Source organism: Gopherus flavomarginatus, chromosome 4 (genome assembly GCF_025201925.1).
Source record: "Gopherus flavomarginatus isolate rGopFla2 chromosome 4, rGopFla2.mat.asm, whole genome shotgun sequence".
NCBI lineage: Eukaryota > Metazoa > Chordata > Testudines > Testudinidae > Gopherus > Gopherus flavomarginatus.
This window is the reverse complement of record NC_066620.1, coordinates 214,328,512-214,350,560: the sequence shown is the minus strand read 5'-3', so window position 1 is coordinate 214,350,560 and position 22,049 is coordinate 214,328,512. Positions and strand designations below refer to the sequence as shown.

The 22,049-nt window shown below is 48.9% G+C and overlaps 1 protein-coding gene across 10 annotated transcripts in view; it reads right to left on the bottom strand.

Annotated features, from left to right (window-relative positions):
- OTOF (otoferlin) overlaps positions 1-22,049 on the bottom strand; it is a 206,911-nt gene that overhangs the window by 98,406 nt on the left and 86,456 nt on the right. For all 10 annotated transcript variants that reach the window (XM_050948699.1, XM_050948692.1, XM_050948695.1 and 7 more), the window contains exons 4-5: positions 20,970-21,069; positions 11,417-11,628 (exon numbers count right to left, since the gene is read on the bottom strand). In XM_050948699.1, coding sequence (XP_050804656.1) covers positions 11,417-11,628; positions 20,970-21,069 — 312 coding nt within the window. The remainder of the gene's footprint in view (positions 1-11,416; positions 11,629-20,969; positions 21,070-22,049) is intronic.

Sequence of the window (22,049 nt, the reverse complement as noted above, 5' to 3'; positions counted from 1 at the left end):
GCCAGCGACGTCCCCAGATGAAAACCGTCGGAAGGTAGAACAATGGATGGATGAGACCAAAAGATCCAGTGCTGATGCCTAAATCTTTATCATAGAATGGTAGAATCATAGGGCTGGAAGAGATCTCGAGAGGTCATCTAGTCCAGCCCCCTGCACTCATGGCAGCACTAAGGATTGTCTAGACCATCCCTGACAGGTGTTTGTCCAACCTGTTCTTAAAAATCTCCAATGATGGAGATTCCACAACCTCTCTAGGCAATTTATCCCAGTGCATAACCACCCTGACAGTTAGAAAATTTTGCCTAATGTCCAACCTAAAGCTCCCTTGCTGCAGTTTAAACCCATTGTTTCTTGTCCTAGCCTCCGAGGTTAATGAGAACAATTTTTCTCCCTCTTCCTTGTAACAACCTTTTATGTATTGTGACCCTTGATGGGTCCTGCGCTTATTGGCAGATTTGCTCACCTCAGTGATCTTCCCCACAGTCTGGGTCAACTCCTCCTGTGTCTGATCAGGAGTTGGGAGGTTTGGGGGGAACCCGGGCCCGCCCTCTACTCCAGGTTCCAGCCCAGGGCCCTGTGGATTGCAGCTGTCTATAGTGCCTCCTGTAACAGCTGCATGACAGCTACAACTCCCTGGGCTACTTCCCCAGGGCCTCCTCCAAACACCTTCTTTATCCTCACCACAGGACCTTCCTCCTGGTGTCTGATAATGCTTGTACTCCTTAGTCCTCCAGCAGCGCAGCCTCTCACTCTCAGCTCCTTGCACCTCTTGCTCCCAGCTCCTCACACACACTTCCTCTCCTCTGGCTCCTCCCTCCCTGACTGGAGTGAGCTCTTTTTTAAACCCAGGTGCCCTGATTAGCCTGCCTTGATTGGCTGCAGGTGTTCTAATCAGCCTGTCTGCCTTAATTGCTTCTAGCAAGTTCCTGATTACTCTAGTGCAGCCTTTGCTCTGGTCACTCAGGGAACAGAAAACTACTCATCCAGTGACCAGTGTATTTGCCCTCTACCAGACTCCTGTACCCCACTGGTTTGGGTCTGTCACAGTAATTAAAAACAGTTTTCATGTCCCCTCTCAGTCTTCTCCTCTCCAGACTAAACAAACCCAATTTTTTCAATCTTCCCTCATAGCTCATGTGTTTTCTAGACCTTTAATCCTTTTTGTTGCTCTTCTCTGGACTTCCTCCAATTTGTCCACATTCTTCCTGAAATGTGGCAACCAGAACTGGACACAGTTCTCCAGTTGAGGCCTTATCAGCGCGGAGTGGAGTGGAAGAATTACTTCTTGTGTCTTGCTTACTACACTCCTGCTAATACATCCCAAAATGATGTTCTCTTTTTTTGCAACAGTGTTACACTGCTGACTCATATTTAGCTTGTGATCCACTGTGACCCCCAGATCGCTTTCCGCAGTACTCCTTCCTAGGCAGTCATTGCCCATTTTGTATTTTGCATTTTCCCTTATTGAATTTCATCCTATTTACTTCAGACCATTTCTCCAGTTTGTCCAGATCATTTTGAATTTTCATACTATCCTCCAAAATGCTTGCAACCCATCCCAGCTTGGTATCATCCACACACTTTATAAGTGTACTCTCTATGCCGTTATCTAAATCATTGATGAAAATATTGGACAGAACCGGACACAGAACAGATCCCTGCGGGACCCCACTCATTATGTCCTTTCAGCATGACTGTGAACCATTGATAACTACTCTCTGGCAATGGTTTTCCAATCAGTTTTGCACCCACCTTATAGTAGCTCCATCTAGGTTGCATCTCCCTAGTTTGTTTATGAGAAGGTCATGCGAGACAGCATCAAAAGCTTTACTAAAGCCAAGATATACCACATCTACCACTTCCCCCCATCCACAAGGCTTGTTACCCTGTCAAAGAAAGCTCTCAGGTTGGTTTGACAGGATTTGTTCTTGACAAATCCACGCTGAGTGTTACTTATCACCTTATCATCGTCTAGATGTTTGCAAATTGATTGCTTATTTGCCTCATTATCTTTCCAGGTACAGAAGCTAAGCTGACTGGTCTGTAATTCCCCGGGTTGTACTTATTTCCCTTTTTATAGATTGGCACTAGATTTGCCCTTTTCCAGTCTTCTGGAATCTCTCCCGTCTTCCACGACTTTTCAAAGATAATCGCTAATGGCTCAGATATCTCCATAGTCAGCTCCTTGTGTATTCTAGGATGTATTTCATCAGGCCCTGTGATCTGAAGACATCTAACCTGTCTAAGTAATTTTTAACTTGTTCTTTTCCTATTTTAGCCTCCGATCCTACCTCAGTTTCACTGGTATTCACTATGTTAGACGTCCAATCACCACCAACTTTTTTGGTGAAAACTGAAACAAAGACGTCATTAAGCACCTCTGCCATTTCCACATTTTCTGTTATTGTTTCCTCCCTCATTGAGTAACAGACCCACCCTGTCCTTGGTCTTCCTCTTGCTTCGAATGTATTTGTAGACTGTTTTCTTGTTACCCTTTATGTCTCCAGCTAGTTTGATCTCGTTTTGTGCCTTGGCCTTTCTAATTTTGTCCCTACATACTTGTGTTATTTGTTTATATTCATCCTTTGTAATTTGACCGAGTTTCCACTCTTTGTAGGATGCTTTTTTGCATTTCAGATCATTGAAGATCTCCTGGGTAAGCCAGGGTGGTCTCTTGCCACATGCAGGGGGATAGTTTGCTCTTGTGCCCTTCATAATGTCTCCTTGAAGAACTACCAACTGTCTTCTGTTGTTTTTCCCCTTAGACTTGCTTCCCATGGGATCTTACCTACCAACTCCCTGAGTTTGCTAAAATCTGCCTTCTTGATATCCATTGTTTTTATTGTGCCGTTCTCCCTTCTACCATTCCTTAGAATCATGAACTCCTCCATTTCATGATCACTTTCACCCAAGCTGCCTTCCACTTTCAAATTCTCACCTAGATCCTCCCTATTTGTCAAAATCAGTAACGATTTTAATACCAATGCTTGGTACTTTTCACCACTAGAGCTCACAGCATAATGTGACAGTTGGGGAAACTGAGGCACGGCAGTGATTTGCCCAAGGTGATACAACAAGTCAGCGGCAGAGATGGGAATAGAATCCAGGTCCCCAGGGCCTCCCATGGTCTCTTTACTCCAGTGGCGTAAAGGAGGTACAACAGCCGGTGCAGGGCAGCACAGGGAAGACATGCCCGTCCTCCCCGCAATCCCCGCTTTAAGCATGGGCTGGACCTCTAGCTATTCTGGCCTGCCGTGAGTTAGAGCAGCCCCAGGAGGCTCCCCAAGTCCATGGAGCAGCTCAGAAGCCTGCCCCTCCCTCTGTGGCCTGCCTCCTGTCCCTGTTCTAGTGGGGCAGTTGCCCTGGCTGGAGAGCTAAGCTGTAACACTCAGGGATGGCCTGCCCAGGGCAGCTTGAGGGCAGGAAGAAAGAGACGCCTTATGCCCCTGCGCCCCCTGCACCCCACAGAATCCAGCGCTCGGCAGAAGGAATTACAGGTAAAATGCACCAGGTGCTTTGGAAACACGTGATTGAAGTGCCACCTAGTGGAGACAGACCATCACATTGAAAAGTGCTACGGTAAGTCATCTAGGTCAGTGGTCTCCAAACTTTTTTGATTGCGCTCCCCTATCACTAAAAAATTTTTAAGCGCGCACCGCAGTCCGTGCCTCGGGGCCGGCTCTACCATTTTTGCCATTTTGTCAGACGGGGTGTTCAGGCTCGCGACTCATTCAGCCCTGGGCTGCTTTGCTGAAGGGGGCACTGATGGTGGTGACTGGAGAGCGGGCGTCCCCCTCAATAGCCGGGCTGAGCGCTCCAGCTCTTTCACACGGGACATCCCACAGCCATCAGCTGAGAAGAGTGTTTGGTCACCCTTGGTCTGGCTGCACTGGGACCAGTGTCAGAAGGGCGGATGGATCTACAGCTCCAGAGACACCTCCCCACGCACACACACACAAACCTTGTCCTCTGAACTTCTGTTAGAACAGAGTGGCTTCATCAGGGCCACGTCCCCAACTCGTGTTGGATATGGTGGGCAGGCGAGCAGGGAAAGCCCCAGCCTTTGTGACAGGACACACCATGCACAGCACAGCACAGCGCACTGCAACCTGACGACCCAGGCCCGACCTGGCCTGATACCTCGTGTTGAGGGAGCCCTGGCTCAGGTTGTCTACCTCGCCCAGGAGTTCGTCCTCGCTGTGATAATACATGTCGTCCTCTTCAGACCTGGGAGCAGCAACGCGGCACACGTCAGCCTGCTGCTTTCAATCCTCAGCTCAGCCAGCGAGGGCAGCAGGCCCTCGGGGCGACGGTGACAGTGACATTGGTAATAACGCAGCTGCTGGGTTGCCAGGGTGCAGGTGGACCAGGGCAAGGCAAGGACAGCCTGCAAACCCTCAGCTTGGACGGCTGCTGGATATTGTGTGCTTTGGCGCAATTCCCGAATCTCAGCCGTGAGGGGGTGCGTTGGCTGAAACCTCGGTCCCACTGAAGTCAGTGGGAGTTCTGCTGCTGATTTCAATGATGCTTTACCATTCACGCAGGCTGCTACAGTGGCATCCTCTGACCCCAAAGACTTTTCAGACTCTGCGTACAGGAACCAGCATTGAAATGTAGCTACTTCTGACGTGGCAGGTGGCTGCTGGTTAGCAGTGAGCATGGGGCAATGCTGCAGAGCCAGAGTGATTTAAGGGAGACAGGATAGAATTATCCATGTCTGATTTTTTCAGGACAGCAGGCCTAACACCTCCCATCTTAGGGAAAGTGTCACAGTTGGTAGTTTGCCACCTTGTCATTATTTCTTCGTCCCTTAACCAAACCAGGGAAAGCCCAGCTCATCTCCTGCATTAGCTGTGATCATGAAAAAAAAGGAGGGTGCTAAAATACTCCTATTTCATGCACAGAGCCGGGGCTCGATCCTGAGGGGCCCCAGGCATCAGCAGCTCCCCAGGACTCAGCCCCTCTGAGCAATAAGGGCCATGCAGTTGGTTGGTCACTGGAGGGCATTTTAGTGATCTCTGAATGGGAGTAACTGAAGACAAACTTTATGGGGCTGTTGTAGGAGACTTAGGAACTGTTCGAGCAGAGATTGACTCCCCCATCCACTAGGGGGCACTGATGTTTTGAGGCAGACTGCATCCTAATGGTGCTAACACTGGGTCCTAGTGCAATTTAGCCTTCGAATCCCACAGCTCCGACTCCGGCACTAGCTGGGCTGTTAACTTTGTGTCTGACTCCAATCGACTGCACACAGCCTCTGTCACCCAGAACAATCGCACTCAGCCCCACCAAAATGCAGCCAGCTCTGGGGTGGAGCCAGAGGACACACAGCAACAATACACAACACTGAGAAAAGAAAGGAAATTTTGACCTAGGGCATAGCTCCTTCTCTGGCATCTTTACAGCCCATATGGAGCAGATCAGACGTTGATTTAGAAGCTCTCATCGGAACAGCTGATCTATTGTAAGCTACATGGCTCTGCGCATACCTCTGCCAGAAGGATGGAAATGGGTGTTGATTGTTCCAGGATTTGAACTTGCTTGTGTAGAGATTATAAATCAACCCCCCTCCCCCTGCTGGCTACTAAACCCCAGCTACTGTTACGCAAAGTGCACACTTGACAAACAGCAGTGCTAGCTCTCTTTTAAATCCATTAGCATCTTCCTCATCCAAAAAAATGTGCAGTGTATTGAGCTGGGAAACTGATCTATTGTTTCAATTAGACTGGAAATCCACAGGACACAGCCCAATTCACAGAGCAAATTAGCTGCTTGCCAGAGCATTTCTGAGCCTCCGGGAGCATCCTCCCTCAGCCTTCTGCTAGGAGGGAAGGACAATCTCCTCCTTAAGTGGTCACGTAGGAGACAAATCTGTAGAGAAAAACTAGACAGCATAAGTACAGAGCATGTGGCTGAATCTGTGAGCTATATGGGAGACACCAGACTGGCCCTTTGCTGCAAAACTGGAGCGATTTTAAAATGCCTTTGCGGAAAGGAATATGGGTCTAAATCCTACAAACCTGATCTATTTCTAAGGCACATGATTGGCCACTGCAAAGCTAGCATCTCACTCGTCTCGCTTGGGAGAGGTGCTGTGTCGCTCTGGATATACCCTGCACGGTGCCACATTCAGGGAGGGCCCTTCGGAAGGATCGTATCATAGAGCAGGGAATAGGGCCCTGCCCGCATGGGAGGAGGGGCGAGAGAGCAGATCCCAGCTTGGAGGTCTGAGAGCTGTTTCCCTCAGGTCCCCAACAGGGCTGGGTTCACACCGGGTGACCCCATGTTATGACAGTTTCCTCGGAGCTGCCACGGGGTGAAGTAGAAGTACTGCAGTGGTGACTCAAGCCCCCATCCTCCAAGCTGTTTTCTATCTATTCAGGTTCGGTCAGCTCTCTGGGCCACCTTAACATGGGAGTCACTGTCAGCACCTCCATAAATGACAGCTTTAGGGTGACCAGACGTCCTGATTTTATAGGGACAGTCCTAATTTTTTAGTCTTTTTCTTTTATAGGCTCCTATTACCCCCCACCACCTGTCCTGATTTTTCACATTTGCTGTGTGGTCACCCTAGACAGCTCATACAAACACCCTCGGCCTGCTCCTGCTCTCAGATATGCCAGTGTAAACCAGAATCAGGCCCGGCGGCCCTAGCCCTTTTGGCTGCGAAGAGCCCTCTGGCTGTGTGTAACTTGCCTCCGGCGGGTGTGTAAAATGGGTGCAATCCGCACCCAGGTGTTATTCCACAGAGGCAGAACCTGGTGCTGCTGTGGCAGCTGCCACTGACTTGGCTGCATCTGGCTTCAGGAGGGGACTGGGACCCTGAGGTCTTTCCCTCTCTGGCTGGAGCTGATCCTGGTCTCAGCCATGCCCTGGACGTTCAGCACCACTCAGTGGAGCCGCTCCAGGTTCCCGGTGGTGTGAACGAGAACAGGAGCATCAGCTTCCCCCATCCTCTGCCTCGAGAATTCACCCTCCATGGCCCATTCAGCCCCAGCCTCTCTGCTGAGACTGACAGCCTGAAGGTCCCGTTAGCGCCAGCTGCTGGGGCGGGTGGGTTCGGGTCGTGAGAATGAGGAGCTCCGTTTCTCCTTTACCCCCATATAGCAGCCGAAAAGGGCACAGGCCCCTAGTTTCTCTTTCTAGGTTGCCTTGAATTTTTATTCTCCCTCAACGATTTCCACAGCTGGTTTCCAAAGCCAGGCAGGCCGTTTCTCTCTCTGTGCCAGCCTTGTGCACTCCACTAAGTCACTGGGAAATCAGCTCCCGTCCTTCCTGCTTCTGGCACCACCGCCAGCCCACCTGGGTTCATTGCCGATACCAGGCTCCCTTTGGGGAGGGCTTGGCTTGGGCCCTCCCTAGAGCCAGGTGAAACTTTCGGATCAAAACTCAGGGACCTTGAGACATTTCGTCAATTTGTGGTTATGTCGCTGAACTGTTTCAGCTGAAAAACCCCGAAAAAAATCCAGAAAAAAATGGAAACTTGTCAATTTTTCAATTCAAAATGACTTTTGGCTTTGGCATTTCCTTTCATTTTTAATTTTAAAAAATTGTCAGATGTGAAGAAATGCGCCTAGTCCCAATGCAGCCTTTTGTTCACCCCAAAGTGATTTTTTTTTTACTTTTCTATTTGTTGAAAATTTCTAAAAATTTCCCTTTCTGTTCCACCTGAAACAATTCTCTGTCCCCCACCCAATTGTTCAGAAATGCCAACAAACTGAAAAATGTGTTCTTCACCCAGCCCTAGGTCTTGCTGCCAGCTTCCAATGCAGGGTTACCTAGATGGGATTAATTGTCTCTTCTCTTTAACCTTCCCTTGTGAGCACCCCCTACCCGTTCGTGCGTGCGTGAACCCAGGCACTGCTCCTCACCTCCTGTCCCTCCGCACACATGCAAACTCGGGTGTCCATGCCTTTGCCGCCCAACCCCGTGAGTCTCAAATTCACTTGTCATTTCATCTTCACGCCCATGTGCATAGGCCTGGCTCTCATCCAAACTGGCTGGGACATTTAGTCACTGGGGTGAACAGTGCTGGGTGCCTCGTAACGGTCTCTGTGAGCGGCCGCCCCAGGAGTGTGGAGTCGGCAGGAGTCAGATTAGTGCAAAACAACACAGCAAACAAACTCTGGCAAGAGCTTAATGGGGATTTGACTGGGTACAGAGCAAAATCTGTTCCAAAGCAGACTGCACTTCTGCCTGCACGTCTCCTCCTTCCTGGCTGGCCAGCTAAACATTAAGCTATTCCGAGCACATGCACTGGATCAGGAGGAAGAATTTCTGACACTGATGCAGAAGGGTTCAGGGAGGCTGAGGACCAATTGTACAGGAATAAATCTACGGCTCTGTAAGTGTAACGTGCTCATAAAGCGTGTTGGGTCTGTCTCTAGTGATACAGCCTCATAGTGGATAGTGGCTGACTGCTGACATGTGTTGGAGGAGTTACTCCTTTAGCTCTGGGGTAGAGGCCAATGCTGTAGTATGGAAGGTTCTGAGTTCAAATCCTGTTGAGGATTTATGAGAGGGGACACACCAGGAAAACTGCATAGTTACCACTATGTCACATACAATGGCTACTTGGAACAGTATCTACCAGGGATAGAACTTGGATCCTTCTGTTAGAAAAGCCCAGGTAATTGAGAGGGTTACAGTCTCATCAGAAAACCAAGGCCCCATCTGCTCGGGGTGCATGTTAAAAGTTCAAAGGTGCAAGAGCTTGTCCTATACTCTAGACCAAAATATCCCCATTTGATCCATCTAGCTAGGTGCTTACACCATGTCCATCACCTCACAGTGGTAGATGAGCATCTGTTTTGCTGTGAACTGAGCTGCCGCTCCCAACCCAGACACAGCTGCATGTCAGTGTCGCTGTAACTCAGCTGCCAGATCCCACCCCAGAGGTGGCTGCATGTCAGTGGTGCTGTACTCTGTATGTGAAATGCTGTGGGATCCTTTGGGATTCAAGGTGCTATATCAGGGGTCGGTAACCTTTCAGAAGTGCTGTGCCAAGTCTTCATTCATTCACTCTAATTTAAGGTTTTGCGTGCCAGTAATACATTTTAAGATTTTTAGAAGATCTCTTTCTCTAAGTCTATAATATAGAACTAAACTATTGTTGTATGTAAAGTAAATAAGGTTTTAAAAATGTTTAAGAAGCTTCATTTAAAATTAAATTAAAATGCAGAGCCCCCCAGGCCAGTGGCCAGGACCTGGGCAGTGAGAGTGCGACTGAAAATCATCTCGTGTGCTGACTTCGGCACCTGTGCCATAGGTTGCCTATGCCTGCGTTATATAAATGCCAAGCATTACAATCCCATCCAATATGAAGAGGCCTAACCAACAGCCAGTCGCCTAATCCTCCTCACAACTTATTTCATTATATTTGCATTTCCTGCTCCCCCCGGGCACATTACAAACCTCAGTAACAGATTTGCTTTAACACTCAGCTCCACACCAAGGCCCAGGAACTGGGATAACTAGTCTCTAGGAAATCACCAGCTACTTTGGCCCAGCAATGACCGACATTTCCAATTAATTCCTAACCGATTCTCAGTGAACTGTTGGAGCTGCTCTCCTGATGGCTGCTGAACGCCTCCTGTGCGCACGTGTCTGCATGGGACAGACCTCACCCCCAGCTACGTTTAAACCAGTGTGTTGCAGGCGTCACCTGGAACCCCAGTGAGAGGGCAGTGTAAACATCATACCCCAGAGCAAGCTGCCGATCACTGGTTTGTTCTCCTCCAGGTCTGAAACCGCACCCAGCACCGGGTTATATTCCTGGGTTTTAGACTCATAGACTCATAGACTCATAGACTCCAGGACTGGAAGGGACCTCAAGAGGTCATCGAGTCCAGTCCCCTGCCCTCACGGCAGGACCAAACACTGTCTAGACCATCCCTAATAGACATTTATCTAACCTACTCTTAAATATCTCCAGAGATGGAGATTCCACAACTTCCCTAGGCAATCTATTCCAGTGTTTAACTACCCTGACAGTTAGGAACTTTTTCCTAATGTCCAATCTAAATCTCCCTTGCTGCAGTTTAAGCCCATTGCTTCTTGTTCTATCATTGGAGGCTAAGGTGAACAAGTTTTCTCCCTCCTCCTGATGACACCCTTTTAGATACCTGAAAACTGCTATCATGTCCCCTCTCACTCTTCTCTTTTCCAAACTAAACAAACCCAGTTCCTTCAGCCTTCCTTCATAGGTCATGTTCTCAAGACCTTTAATCATTCTTGTTGCTCTTCTCTGGACCCTCTCCAATTTCTCCACATCTTTCTTGAAATGTGGTGCCCAGAACTGGACACAATACTCCAGCTGAGGCCTAACCAGCGCAGAGTAAAGCGGAAGAAGGACTTCTCGTGTCTTGTTTACAACACACCTGTTAATGCATCCCAGAATCACGTTTGCTTTTTTTGCAACAGTATCACACTGTTGACTCATATTAAGCTTGTGGTCCACTATGACCCCTAGATCTCTTTCTGCCATACTCCTTCCTAGACAGTCTCTTCCCATTCTGTATGTGTGAAACTGATTGTTCCTTCCTAAGTGGAGCACTTTGCATTTATCTTTATTGAACTTCATCCTGTTTACCTCAGACCATTTCTCCAATTTGTCCAGATCATTTTGAATTTTGACCCTGTCCTCCAAAGCAGTTGCAATCCCTCCCAGTTTGGTATCGTCCGCAGACTTAATAAGCGTACTTTCTATGCCAACATCTATGCCATAACACATCTGCATTGCCAACAGTTACCACCTCGTGGCAGCGAATATCACCCCAGTTTTCCCTTCTACTTAGGCCTGCAGTTGCAGTCTGTTAGAAGCGCAGTATCTAGACAAATGTTGTGTTCCCCCCGTAATTAGCCTGTAACCAATGTCTCTTTCAGGGGCCATCTCTCGATATGCATGGGCAGAGTCCGGCACTGAAGCAGCCTGGACAATGTGTCTTATTCCAAGGGGTGGGGCCTTAGTCTCGGGGCGGTGCTTGGCTTCTGAACATGAGGCACAGCCCCGAGGGAGGCAGGAATCCCAGAGTGAGTCTGTCAGGCTAATTCTCCTGTGTCTCACAGCCCCTTTTCTTTGGCCTGAGTTTCGAGGCGGAGGAGAAGCAGCTGCAGCCACGTCCTGCCACGCACACTGACCTGTTTAAAATGAACAGGGTGAATACGAGGCTGGAAATGCAAATCCAGCCACAATGCGGAGGGGAGACGCATCTGCACTAGCACGTCCATCTGTCTGCCTTTGCTGCACTGTTACATGGAGACGGTGGAGCTATGAACAAGGACAAACAGGGCCTTGTATCTCCCCCTCCGTAGCCATACTGAGGAGGGCACATTGCCACTGCACGCTCATGCCAAGAATTCTGCCCACACCGGGCAGTGCCTGGGAATCAAGTTGGTGCCGCGGGTGGAACGTTACCTCCTGAAGTTCCTCTCTGCCGGTTTCAGGCTGGGGTTGGATTTGCCAGAAGACACCGCAGAGCCCTGCCGGTGCCCAGGGAGCAGGCTTTCGGTCTCCAAGGGGCCTTCGCCCTCCAACCGGGAGTTGGGAGTCTCCAGAAATTCCCCATCATTCCAGGTGCCCACGGTGCCATCCATGGCCTGGTACCTGATCTCTATGGAGACGCTGGTCTGGAACACAAACCAAACACACACTCAGCGAGTGAGGCCAGCGCGCGAGCATGCAGGTAAGAAGATTTATTTCTAAATACTAAGGCCAGAAGAGACCATTAGATCATCTCATTTGACCTCCCATGTAATGCAGGCCAGAAAAATGTCACCCACTGAAGCCTGCCTTGAGTCCTCCACCGGGCGTTTGGCTAAATTAGTGATACGCAGACTGAGGCTCCGGCAGCTCTTTGCAGCACATGATATTAAAACACAGTGTGATTTAATTATTAACCAATCTAAGTTATTAACCAATCAGGATGCTTTCACTAGGTTATTAAGCAATTAAGTAGTTAACTTGCACTAGGTTATTAATTTATTTGCTGTGAGAATAATATATCTATATATCTAGACGGTGGGTGAATCCCACACTTTGGGGAGGCTAGCCCCCCGCCCCACCCCACCTGCCTGCCCCCCATCTGCTAGGACCCCATTCAAAGCTGAGTGCCTGCCGGCTTCAGAGGAGAGGGGGAGCGAGGGTGGGGCCTTGGGGCAGAGCATGGGCGGGGCCACAGCTTGGCCATGGATATCCATTGCCCATGTTATAAACTAAATATCTCCCCCGTCATACTATTTAAATATGACGACGTGATACTGTGCTATAGTAAATGAAGCAATGAATTCCCACTCCTGGGGCTCTTTTGGGTAACGCTGGTCTCTAATTTGGCTCCTGAAACACGGAGGTCTGAGTCTCACTGGGCTAATGCTTCTTCCAGAATGGCAGCCAGTCTGGATTCAAAAAATTGGAGAATCCACCATTTCCTTTGGTCGTTTGCTCTGATGGTTAATCACCCATGTTGGTAAAAATTGGTGTCTTATTTTTAATTTGAATTTGCCTGGTTTCAGCATCCAGCCATTGGTTCTTGTTCTGCCTTACTCTGCTAGATTAAAAAATCCTTTAGTACCTGGTATTTCTCCCCTCGAAGGTGTGTTTACACTGTAATCAAGTCACCTTTCAATCTTTTTTTGAAAAGCTGAACAGATTGAGCTCCTTAAGTCTCTCACTGTAAGGCATTTTCTCCAGCCATCCAGTCATTTCTGTGGCTCTTTTCTGCACCCTCTCCAGTTTTTCAATGGTCAGTTTAAAATGTGGACATCAAAACATGATGTATTATTCCAGTATTGGTCTCACCAATGTCATGGACAGAGGTCAAAATCATCTCCCTGATCCTCTCAGGTTTGGAGTCAAAGAATCATAGAATATCAGGGTTGGAAGGGACCTCAGGAGGTATCTAGGCCAACCCCCTACTCAAAGCAGGACAAAAGTAACATGAAGAAAGATGTGCCTTGTGAAATTCTTGGAAGATGCCACAGCAGGAGAGGCTCAAAGGATCACATTGGCCTTTCTTTGTCACTGCATCACACCCCTGATTTCTGTTTGAGCTGCAGCATTGTCAGTCATGATTTAGAGATTGCAAGTGATCAAGTGATGCAGAAGTCACCAGGATGCAAAGATGTGGACTCTGCTTCCCACCAGCAGACCTCAGAGCATTTGACAAACAATCACTTAATTCCCAACATTATGGTCAAAAGGTTTTGGCCAAAAAAGATATTTTTATAGGAAAATCGATTTTGTTATCTAAATGAAACTTTCTGTGGGAAATACTCATTTATGATCCAATCTTAGGGGTTTAGTTGTGAAAGCGAAAAGTTGAAAAATGTAGCCAAAAAGCAGAAAAAAATGTTTTGTCTGTATTTTTCAGGGATCTACTCACAGCTCCTCGAGGAGACAGCTGAGTGTCATTATTAGAGCTAGTCAAAAAAATGCTAATTATGTCCTGAAGGAAATTTAGAAAATTTTCAAGTTAAAAAAACTCTCTGCCACTTTTTTTGGTTTGTTTTTCTATGAAAAAAATGTAAACTAAAACCTGGGGGAAAATGAGTTTTCAAAATGTGTTTTCAGTTAAAAAAAATAAAAATTGGTTCTCAGTAAAATGTTTCTGTTTTTGTAAACCAAAAAAACAAAAAGAACCCTCACAATTTTTTACTGATTTGCTTTTTCAGTGAAGAGCTGGAAAAATTTGATCACCAAGAACATTTCATGTTGATCAAAAAGCCATTAAAAAAAATCAGTCGCCTCCGATCATTATCCCATTTTATACGTAGGGACAGTGAGAAACAAAGATGGGATGTGAGTTGCCCAAGGTCACTCAGAGAGTCAGTGGCAGAGAACAGGTCTCCTGGCTCCCAGCCCGCTGCTCTGACTATGCTACGGAAACAGCTCTGCGTCTGATTCCCTCTGGTCCCCCTAGGGGATTGTCCAAAATTGCAGGTGACTCAGAGACTCATAGACTCATAGGTCAGAAGGGACAAATCTGATCATCTAGTCTGACCTCCTGCACAAGGCAGGCCACAGAACCCCACCCATCCAATTTTATACAACCCCTATCCCAGGACCGAGTTATTGAAATCCTCAAAAATGGTTTGAAGACCTCAAGCTGCAGAGACACCACCAGCAAGCGACCCGTGCCCCACGCTGCAGTGGAAGGCGAAAAACCTCCAGGGCACCTGCCAATCCGCCCTGGAGGAAAATTCCTTCCCGACCCCAAATATGGCGATCAGCTAAACCCTGAGCATGTGGGCAAGAGTCACCAGCCAGCACCCAAGAAGGAGTTCTCCGCAGCAACTCAATACCCATCGCATGCAACATCTCCCCGCAGACCATTGAGCAGACCTGTCTGGTGGTAATTCAAGATCAATTGCCCAAATTAACGATCCTATCATAACATCCCCTCCATATACTTATCAAGCTTTGTCTTAAAGCCAGGAAAGTCTTTTGCCTCTACTACTTCCCTCGGAAGGCTATTCCAGAACTTCACTCCCCTAATGGTCAGAAACCTTCGTCTAATTTCAAGTCTAAACTTCCTAATATCCAGTTTATACCCATTCGTCCTCGTGGCTACATTAGTACTAAACTTAAATAATTCCTCTCCCTCCCTAACGTTAACCTCCTTGATATATTTATATAGGGCGAGCATATCCCCCCTCAGCCTTCTTTTGACCAGGCTAAACAAGCCAAGCTCTTTGAGTCTCCTTTCATAAGGCAGTTTTTCCATTCCTCGGATCATCCTCGTAGCCCGTCTCTGAACCTGTTCCAGTTTGAATTCATCCTTCTTGAACATGGGACACCAGAACTGCACACAGTATTCCAGATGGGGTCTCACCAACGCTGTATACAACGGTACTAACACCTCCTTATCCTTGCAGGAAATACCCCGCCTGATGCATCCCAAAATTGCATTTGCTTTTTTAACAGCCGTATCACATTGGCGACTCATAGTCATCCTGCTATCAACCAGTACCCCAAGGTCCTTCTCTTCCTCCGTCGCTTCCAACTGATGCGCCCCCAACGTATATCCAAAATTCTTATTATTAATTCCTAAATGCATGACCTTGCACTTTTCACTATTGTATTTCATCCTATTTCTATTACTCCAGTTTACAAGATGGTTCAGATCTTCTTGAATAGTATCCCTGTCCTTCTCCGTGTTAGCAATACCCCCCAGCTTCGTGTCATCCGCGAACTTTATTAGCACATTCCCGCTCTTTGTGCCAAGGTCAGTAATAAAAAGGTTAAATAAGATCGGTCCCAAAACCGATCCTTGAGGGACTCCACTGGTGACCTCCTTCCAGTCCGACAGTTCACCTTTCAATACGACCCTCTGGAGTCTCCCCTTTAACCAGTTCCTTATCCACCTTACAACTTTCATATTCACTCCCAGCTTTTCCAATTTAACTAACAGCTCCCCGTGCGGAACCGTGTCGAACGCCTTACTGAAATCTAGGTAAATTATATCTACCGCATTTCCTTTATCTAAGTAATCCGTCACCTTCTCAAAGAAGGAGATCAGATTGGTTTGGCACGATCTACCTTTAGTAAATCCGTGTTGCAATTCGACGCATTTCTGTGACTGATAAAGGAAACAGCATCTTTCAAAGCCTGGAGAAAATGGGTGTCTCTCCAGCTCTGGTGATTACATGGTCAGCTCTGAGAGGAGCTACTCAGTCCAGAGTTGTTCACAGGACTTGCATCGCTGCTGCCTTATCCCTTGCAGAGCGCCATGGGATGTGTGCTTAGAGCAGCAGTTCTCAAGCAGGGGCACGGGTGCTCTGGTGGTATGCAGGGGGTACATCAACTCATCTAGATCAGTGTTTCTCACCCCAGTGGGCTCGTGGGGCAGGTTTAGGGAGGTCGCACGTGCAGGGCTGGCATTAGTGGGTGGCAAGCAGGGTAGTTGCCTGCAGCCCCATGCCACTGGGAACCCCACAATGCTAAGTTACACGCTTCAGCCCTGGGCACCGGGACTCGGGCTTCACACGGCTGAGTCTGGAAAGGTTGAGAACCACTGGTTTAGAGAACCCAGCCTCTCCCCTTGTTTAACACAGTCACTGGAGCTGCAGCAACGGGGGGGCTAAACAGGGTTTTGAAAGAATTTACATGGCTAAATTGTCCTTTCTGTCATAAGAAATTGCCATGGATACTACATGGGAAAAGGCGAGTCTAAAATCCTACTTAGACTATATCCACCCACCAACGCAAGCAAGTCCTGCACAGCCCGGATGAACGGGACCTGAACAAAGAGTTCAGACAGAGGGCGTCAGCACTTTAGGGACAATATATTCCAGGGAGGTGATCTTGTTATCCCAAAGCAAGTGGTATGAACCCAGGAATATGTATATTAGCTACATATCAAATGTGTTTCTCTCATTCACACGCGAACACACAGGATGCGACTCCAAGGACTTACTGAGGGACCTATGGGGGATTGAGATGCTATTCACTCTATTGTTCTGTCTGCCAAACATTTATGCCAAATTCCCAGGAATTATAGTTTGGTATTGGCGCTAGGGCTTTGGTATTGGCGCTAGGGCTTTATATGTTTTTTCTAAGAATGGCACAAACATTGGCTCATTAATCCCCACAACATCCCTGGGTTATATTCAGGCTTGGCAGAATTCAATTTTTTTAAAACAATTTCCATGGATAATATTGATGTTTATTTTTAAGCATTAAAATTGTTTTTAGTGATTTAAATTTTCATAGTTGTGTAAAATGGTGGGTTTTAAAGCATTTTTTCCTCTATTTTTATCAATTTAAGTTTTCACAGCTGCAGGAAATTAGAGGGGGGCAGACAATGTGGGAGATCAGACAAGAATCATTTAATGACAGGAGACACTGAGCTTCAAAAGTGAAAACTTTACACCCATCAAAACATAAACAGTTAAACATCACAGGCCAAAACATACAAAGTAAATATCCTCCCATCAAACTAATAAGTCCTCAAGAAGCATTTCTCTTACGCTGCCTACCTGTCAGTGTCCCCAGGTGGAAATACCTTCCCCTGGGTTGGTGTGGGTATAAGAGGATTCTTGCCCCCTTACTGACATTCAGGGGCGTGGTTTGGTTGGCTACCTCCAAACACTAAAAGATTGGGGAGAGGCCAATGCTCCAGGTCAGCCTCAACCTCTGAGCCTGATTGACAGGGCAGGCAGGCTAATCAGGGAGTCAGGAGGCTGGGGGGGTCCTGGCCTCCATGTGAGCTGGAATTGTCTGGGTCAGAGAGGGTGGGGTCGAGCTAAGGAGAAAGCAGGGCCCAAGCTGTTCTGGGAGCAGAGCTGTACCAGCCAGAGAGCCAGGTGTGGTGACCAGCTGGGGCCAGCCAAGGGGGGACCTTGGGCAAAGGATTCAGTGCAGAAAGACAACCCCAGCCAAGGGGCCCTGCAGGCCAGTCAGGGAGGGGGTTCTTAACCCAACGGGGGGCTGATGCTGGGAAGAAGGGTCCCACCACCCAAATCCCAAAGGTGTGTGGCCACCAATATTGCAAGCGTCCAACCCGCAGCATCCCTGCAGCACAGCCAGGGCCTGAGAAGGAGGCCTGGGACCTACAAGGAACAGACTGAACTGCCTTGATGTCCGGAGACACTGTTTGTAATGTTCCATGCCATGGAGCAGCGTGATGTGTTTTCCTGTAACCTTTCCCATTTTTCCTTATTCTTTTTTTAAATTAATTGTTAATTAAACAACTTGTATTTGCTTTAAATTGTATGAAATGATCAGTGGGTCAGGGAAGTGCCCAGTGCAGAGAGGATACCTCGGAGTGGGGACACCCTAGCTCCTGTCCTGGGTGACCATAGCGGGGTTGGGAGTCAAGGCCCCCAGGAATCCTGGGCCCAGCCTTGTGGGGGTTACAAGGACTCTGACAGACAGGAGAGTGGAAAGGGAGCCCTCAAGGGCAGGGAGGCCTCTGGGTAAAGGGAGCGGGAGTGAGGACTCAGATCCTTTCACTAGCCCACTTCACCGGGGTAGTGCAGAAGCCAGGAAAGTTCTCCACAATAGTGGGGCCATTCCCTGCTTACACGGGTATGGTGAAATCGATGTTACTAGTAAAAACCAAATGCTTCCCACCCTACTTACACACTGTGCTCAAGTCACCTCTTCATCTTCCGTTTTGGTAAATTAAATAGATCGAGCTCTTTAAGTCTCTCACCGCAAGGTGTCTTCTCCAGCCCTCGACTCATTCTTTTGGCTCATTCTCTAATTTTTCAACAGCCATTTTAAGGACTGGACACCTTAGCGGGATGCAGTATTCCAGCATCACTCTCACCCTTGCCGCACACAGAGGTGAAATCACCTTCCTAGTCTCTTAGTCCTCATGTTTGCTAGCAGCTGGCTAGCACCGGAAGCACTTCCTCTGATGTTTTTTAAATTGATCGGGGAATTATATAGAGCTGGTTTTCAAAACGCCAGCCTTTCTGCATAGAATTAATTCAGAAGATGATGGACAGTGTGTATAAGAGGCCTGGGGAGAAAGGCTGGCCGTGCAGGAGAACAAATGCTGCAGCTGTAGCATGGGTCACCTCTGTGACGGTGCACTCCACATGATGTTATGAAAATATGCTAATGAGTGTGAATATAATGTAACTGGAACATGCTTCATGCAAAAGGTCTCTTGTAAGACATCATTACAAAGCTTAAAATCTACTGAGTGTGGTCATCCTATTTGTATGAATGTATCATTCTTGTATCTGAAACTGGGAATATGAAATATAACTCTGAGGGCCTATTGTAATTATGCAAAGTGTGGGCCATTAATGGTGGCTTGGAATCTCGATGGCTCCTATTAACCAGGACCACTGACTGTGGATGGCTCCGTTTGCTTGCAGGCCTTCCAGTGAGTCAGGCTGGAAGGAATGAAGGCTTGGGGTCTCACAGGACATGCGACCATGTCACCTGGTACTGGAATCCATCTTTAACCTGGTGCTTTTCCATTTAGAAGGAGGGGTGGGGACCCAGAGATGGACAAAGGATTCCTGCATTGTGCAGAAGAAATACAAGGAGGTGGAACAGAACAAAGGGGGCTGCAGTCGTGAGAAATGCCCTAGCTACAACTTGAGCTGGAATAAGGGCTGTATCAGAGGAAAGGATTGAGCCCAGACTAGGAAGGAGTCTAGTCTGTGAAAGAAACTTATTGGACCATCTCTGAGGGTGAGATTTTGTCTGTATTCAGCTTCTTACTGTATTAGACTTAGACTTGTGTGTTTTATTTTATTTTGTTTGGTGATTCACTTTGTTCTGTCTGTTACTACTTGGAACCACTTAAATCCTACTTTCTGTATTTAATAAAAATCACTTTTTACTTATTAATTAACCCAGAGTCTGTATTAATACCCGGGGGAGGGGGAGGAGCAAACAGCTGTGCATATCTCTCCATCAGTGTTATAGAGAGTGAACAATTTATGAGCTTACCCTGTATAAGCTTTATACAGAGTAAAATGGATTTAGACCCCACTGGGTTTAGACCCCACTGAGAACTGGGCATCTGAGTGCTGGAGACAGGAGCACTTCTTAAGCTGTTTTCAGTTCAGCCTGCAGCTTGTGGGGGACGTGGTTCAGATTTGGATCTGTGTTTGCAGCAGGCTAGCGTGTCTGGCTCAAACAAGGCAGGGTTCTGGAGTCCCGAGCTGGCAGGTAAAACGGGCTCAGAGGTAGCCTAGGCACATCAGGTAGCAGTCCCAAGGGGGTTTCTCTGATCCAACCCTTTGGAGGCACGTCGGCCTGCCAACTTTGGAGTGCCAGAAGCGAAGCTCCCTAGAAGTGGGGGGGCCAATGGTGCCCAGACTGTGACCCTGTCCATGTTCTGCCCTGAGGCCCTGCCCCCGCTCTGCCTCCTCCCCCAGGGCCCTGCCCGTGCTCCGCCTCTTCCCCCTAAGCCCCCATGACTGCCACACAAAGGAGTGGGCAGGCGAGTGGATGGGCCTTGGGGGAAGAGGCAGAGAGGAGCGAGTGGCAGGGGGTGAGGTGGAGAAGAGTGAGGGGGTGTCGGGGGAAGAGGCAGAGTTGGGGCAGGGCCCTAGTCCAGATGCCAGTGGGGTACCCCCCCCACACTTCTAGGGAGCTGCCAGTGCTCGTGTGTAAACCTCCCCAAACGGAAGACTCCGGTGCCACCTATGCAGAAATCACTTAACTTCAAAGCGTCTCATGTAGCCTCATCTCAGCAGGGAACAGCTGTTGATTCAGTTTGACAAATATATTTCAATAATACCGGGTTAAAAACCCAAGGGCTGACCCAAAGGCAGGAGGAATTTTTCCCATTGACTTCAGTGGGCTTTGGATCAGGTCCCAAATCATTAAAACATGGTTTCCCTACCTACATGGTGTGGAAGAGCGGGAAGTTTCATCATTGCCCAGGGCACAGAGGTGACTGTAGGGCTGGGACGGAGTAGGGTCTACAAGTCCTTATTCCCAGGCTTCTAGTCTGCCAGCAATGGTGCGCTCTGCTCTGCTTTCTGGGGAGCACTTTGCACCAATGTGCATTTGACAGGCCACGTTAGCTCCCTGCAGACCTATTCTGCCATTCCCTGCAGCAGCGTCGAGCTCAGGGCTCTGACAAAGCCACGGGACCAGGTTTTACGCATCGTCTGAAAGTACCCCAGAAATGGGGTATGTCTGCACTTCGAGCTGGGGTGTAATTCCACTCGGTTTTCAGCTTGCTACCAGGATCAGCGCTAGCACAGGTGTGTCTCCTCAAGCTGGGAATTCCACTGCCAGCTCAAGGTGCAGACACACATCCACAGTTTCATACCTCTTGATCCTGGATGAGCCTTCACCAGAAATCAATAAGGACTGACGGGGAAAGGCTGCCAAGATTTGGAGAGTCCGGTGCATGGGTGGACACTAGAGGGCAACAATCTCACGTGCACTCATGCAGCTCTGCCATTCCCCCCAGTAGGAGGCAGCGGTGCCCCATGTGCATGTTGCCGGAGGACAGAAAGGCAGAAAGTGGCCGCTGTTCTGTGTCACCCACCTGAATGGCAGAGTTATTGTCGTCTATTAACGTGTCCGTCACCTCCAGCTGGCCTTCCTCCACCACCTTCTGCAGCACCATCCGGAACGTGCCGATGAGTCTAGGAAACAGACAGGAGAGGGCATGAGGAGCCTAGAGGCTTCACTTCCATCACCACCTTGGTATATATTTGCCTAGTTCTGGGGGAGACTTTCAAAAGGTGCAGGATCCATGGAGAGCCCAGGATGCTCCCTGCCGCAGGTGCTGTCCCCAGCCTGGCACCCATGGCTGGGATATCCCATTACAGACCCAAGCAGAAGGCACAGGGTGCTGGAAACCTCCCTGAAATTACCCAGGAAGGCAGGAGCTTAGAGGAAGCACAGCCTAGCGGCTAGTGCAGGGTCTGAGGAGTTAGGGAACTGCCAGGAGCAATCAGCCCCGGATTGGTCACCGGGGCTGGGGAGAGATGGGACCCGCAGGGGCCGTTTTCCATCTCTAATTCCTATAGGCCCGTAGGAAACGTACTGGCGTGGCGTATCTGAGTGCAATCTAGTGGCTGAGCCCACAGAACGGCTCCGGCTCCCGCTAGCGAAGGGAGCTCAAGCCGCAGCAGTGGCCTGAGGACCACAGCTTTCAGCCCAGCTCCCAGGTGCATGATCTCCCTCATCCTTTCCTCCGCAGTCCGTGGCATGGGGGTTCGCTGCAGCGTGCGGACAGTCAAGGTGCCCCCTGGAGTCTGTGGCCACGGTGCCGAATTACACCCCGGCAGCCAGATACTGTGGCAAACCGGCCCCTCGTCCTCCAGAGCGGCCCCTCGGCTCTGCAGTTTGCCAGCGCGGCAGCCTGGGACTCCGGCATCATTGGCAAGTGAATTAACCCCTGGCCATGTCTGTCAGATGATGGGGAAATTGATACAACGCTCAGCGTCAAATCCCCCTGGGCTGTCTCAGCAGGAGTGGCAGAAGGTCCCTAAAAGTGTGTCTGGGGGGGCCACTGGTGCCCAAACTGTCCCCCTGTCCCCTCTTCTCCCTAAGCTCCCACCCCCCCACTGCCCCTGCCCCCTAGGCCCTGCTCCCATGCCTCCTGTCCCCTCAAGACCCC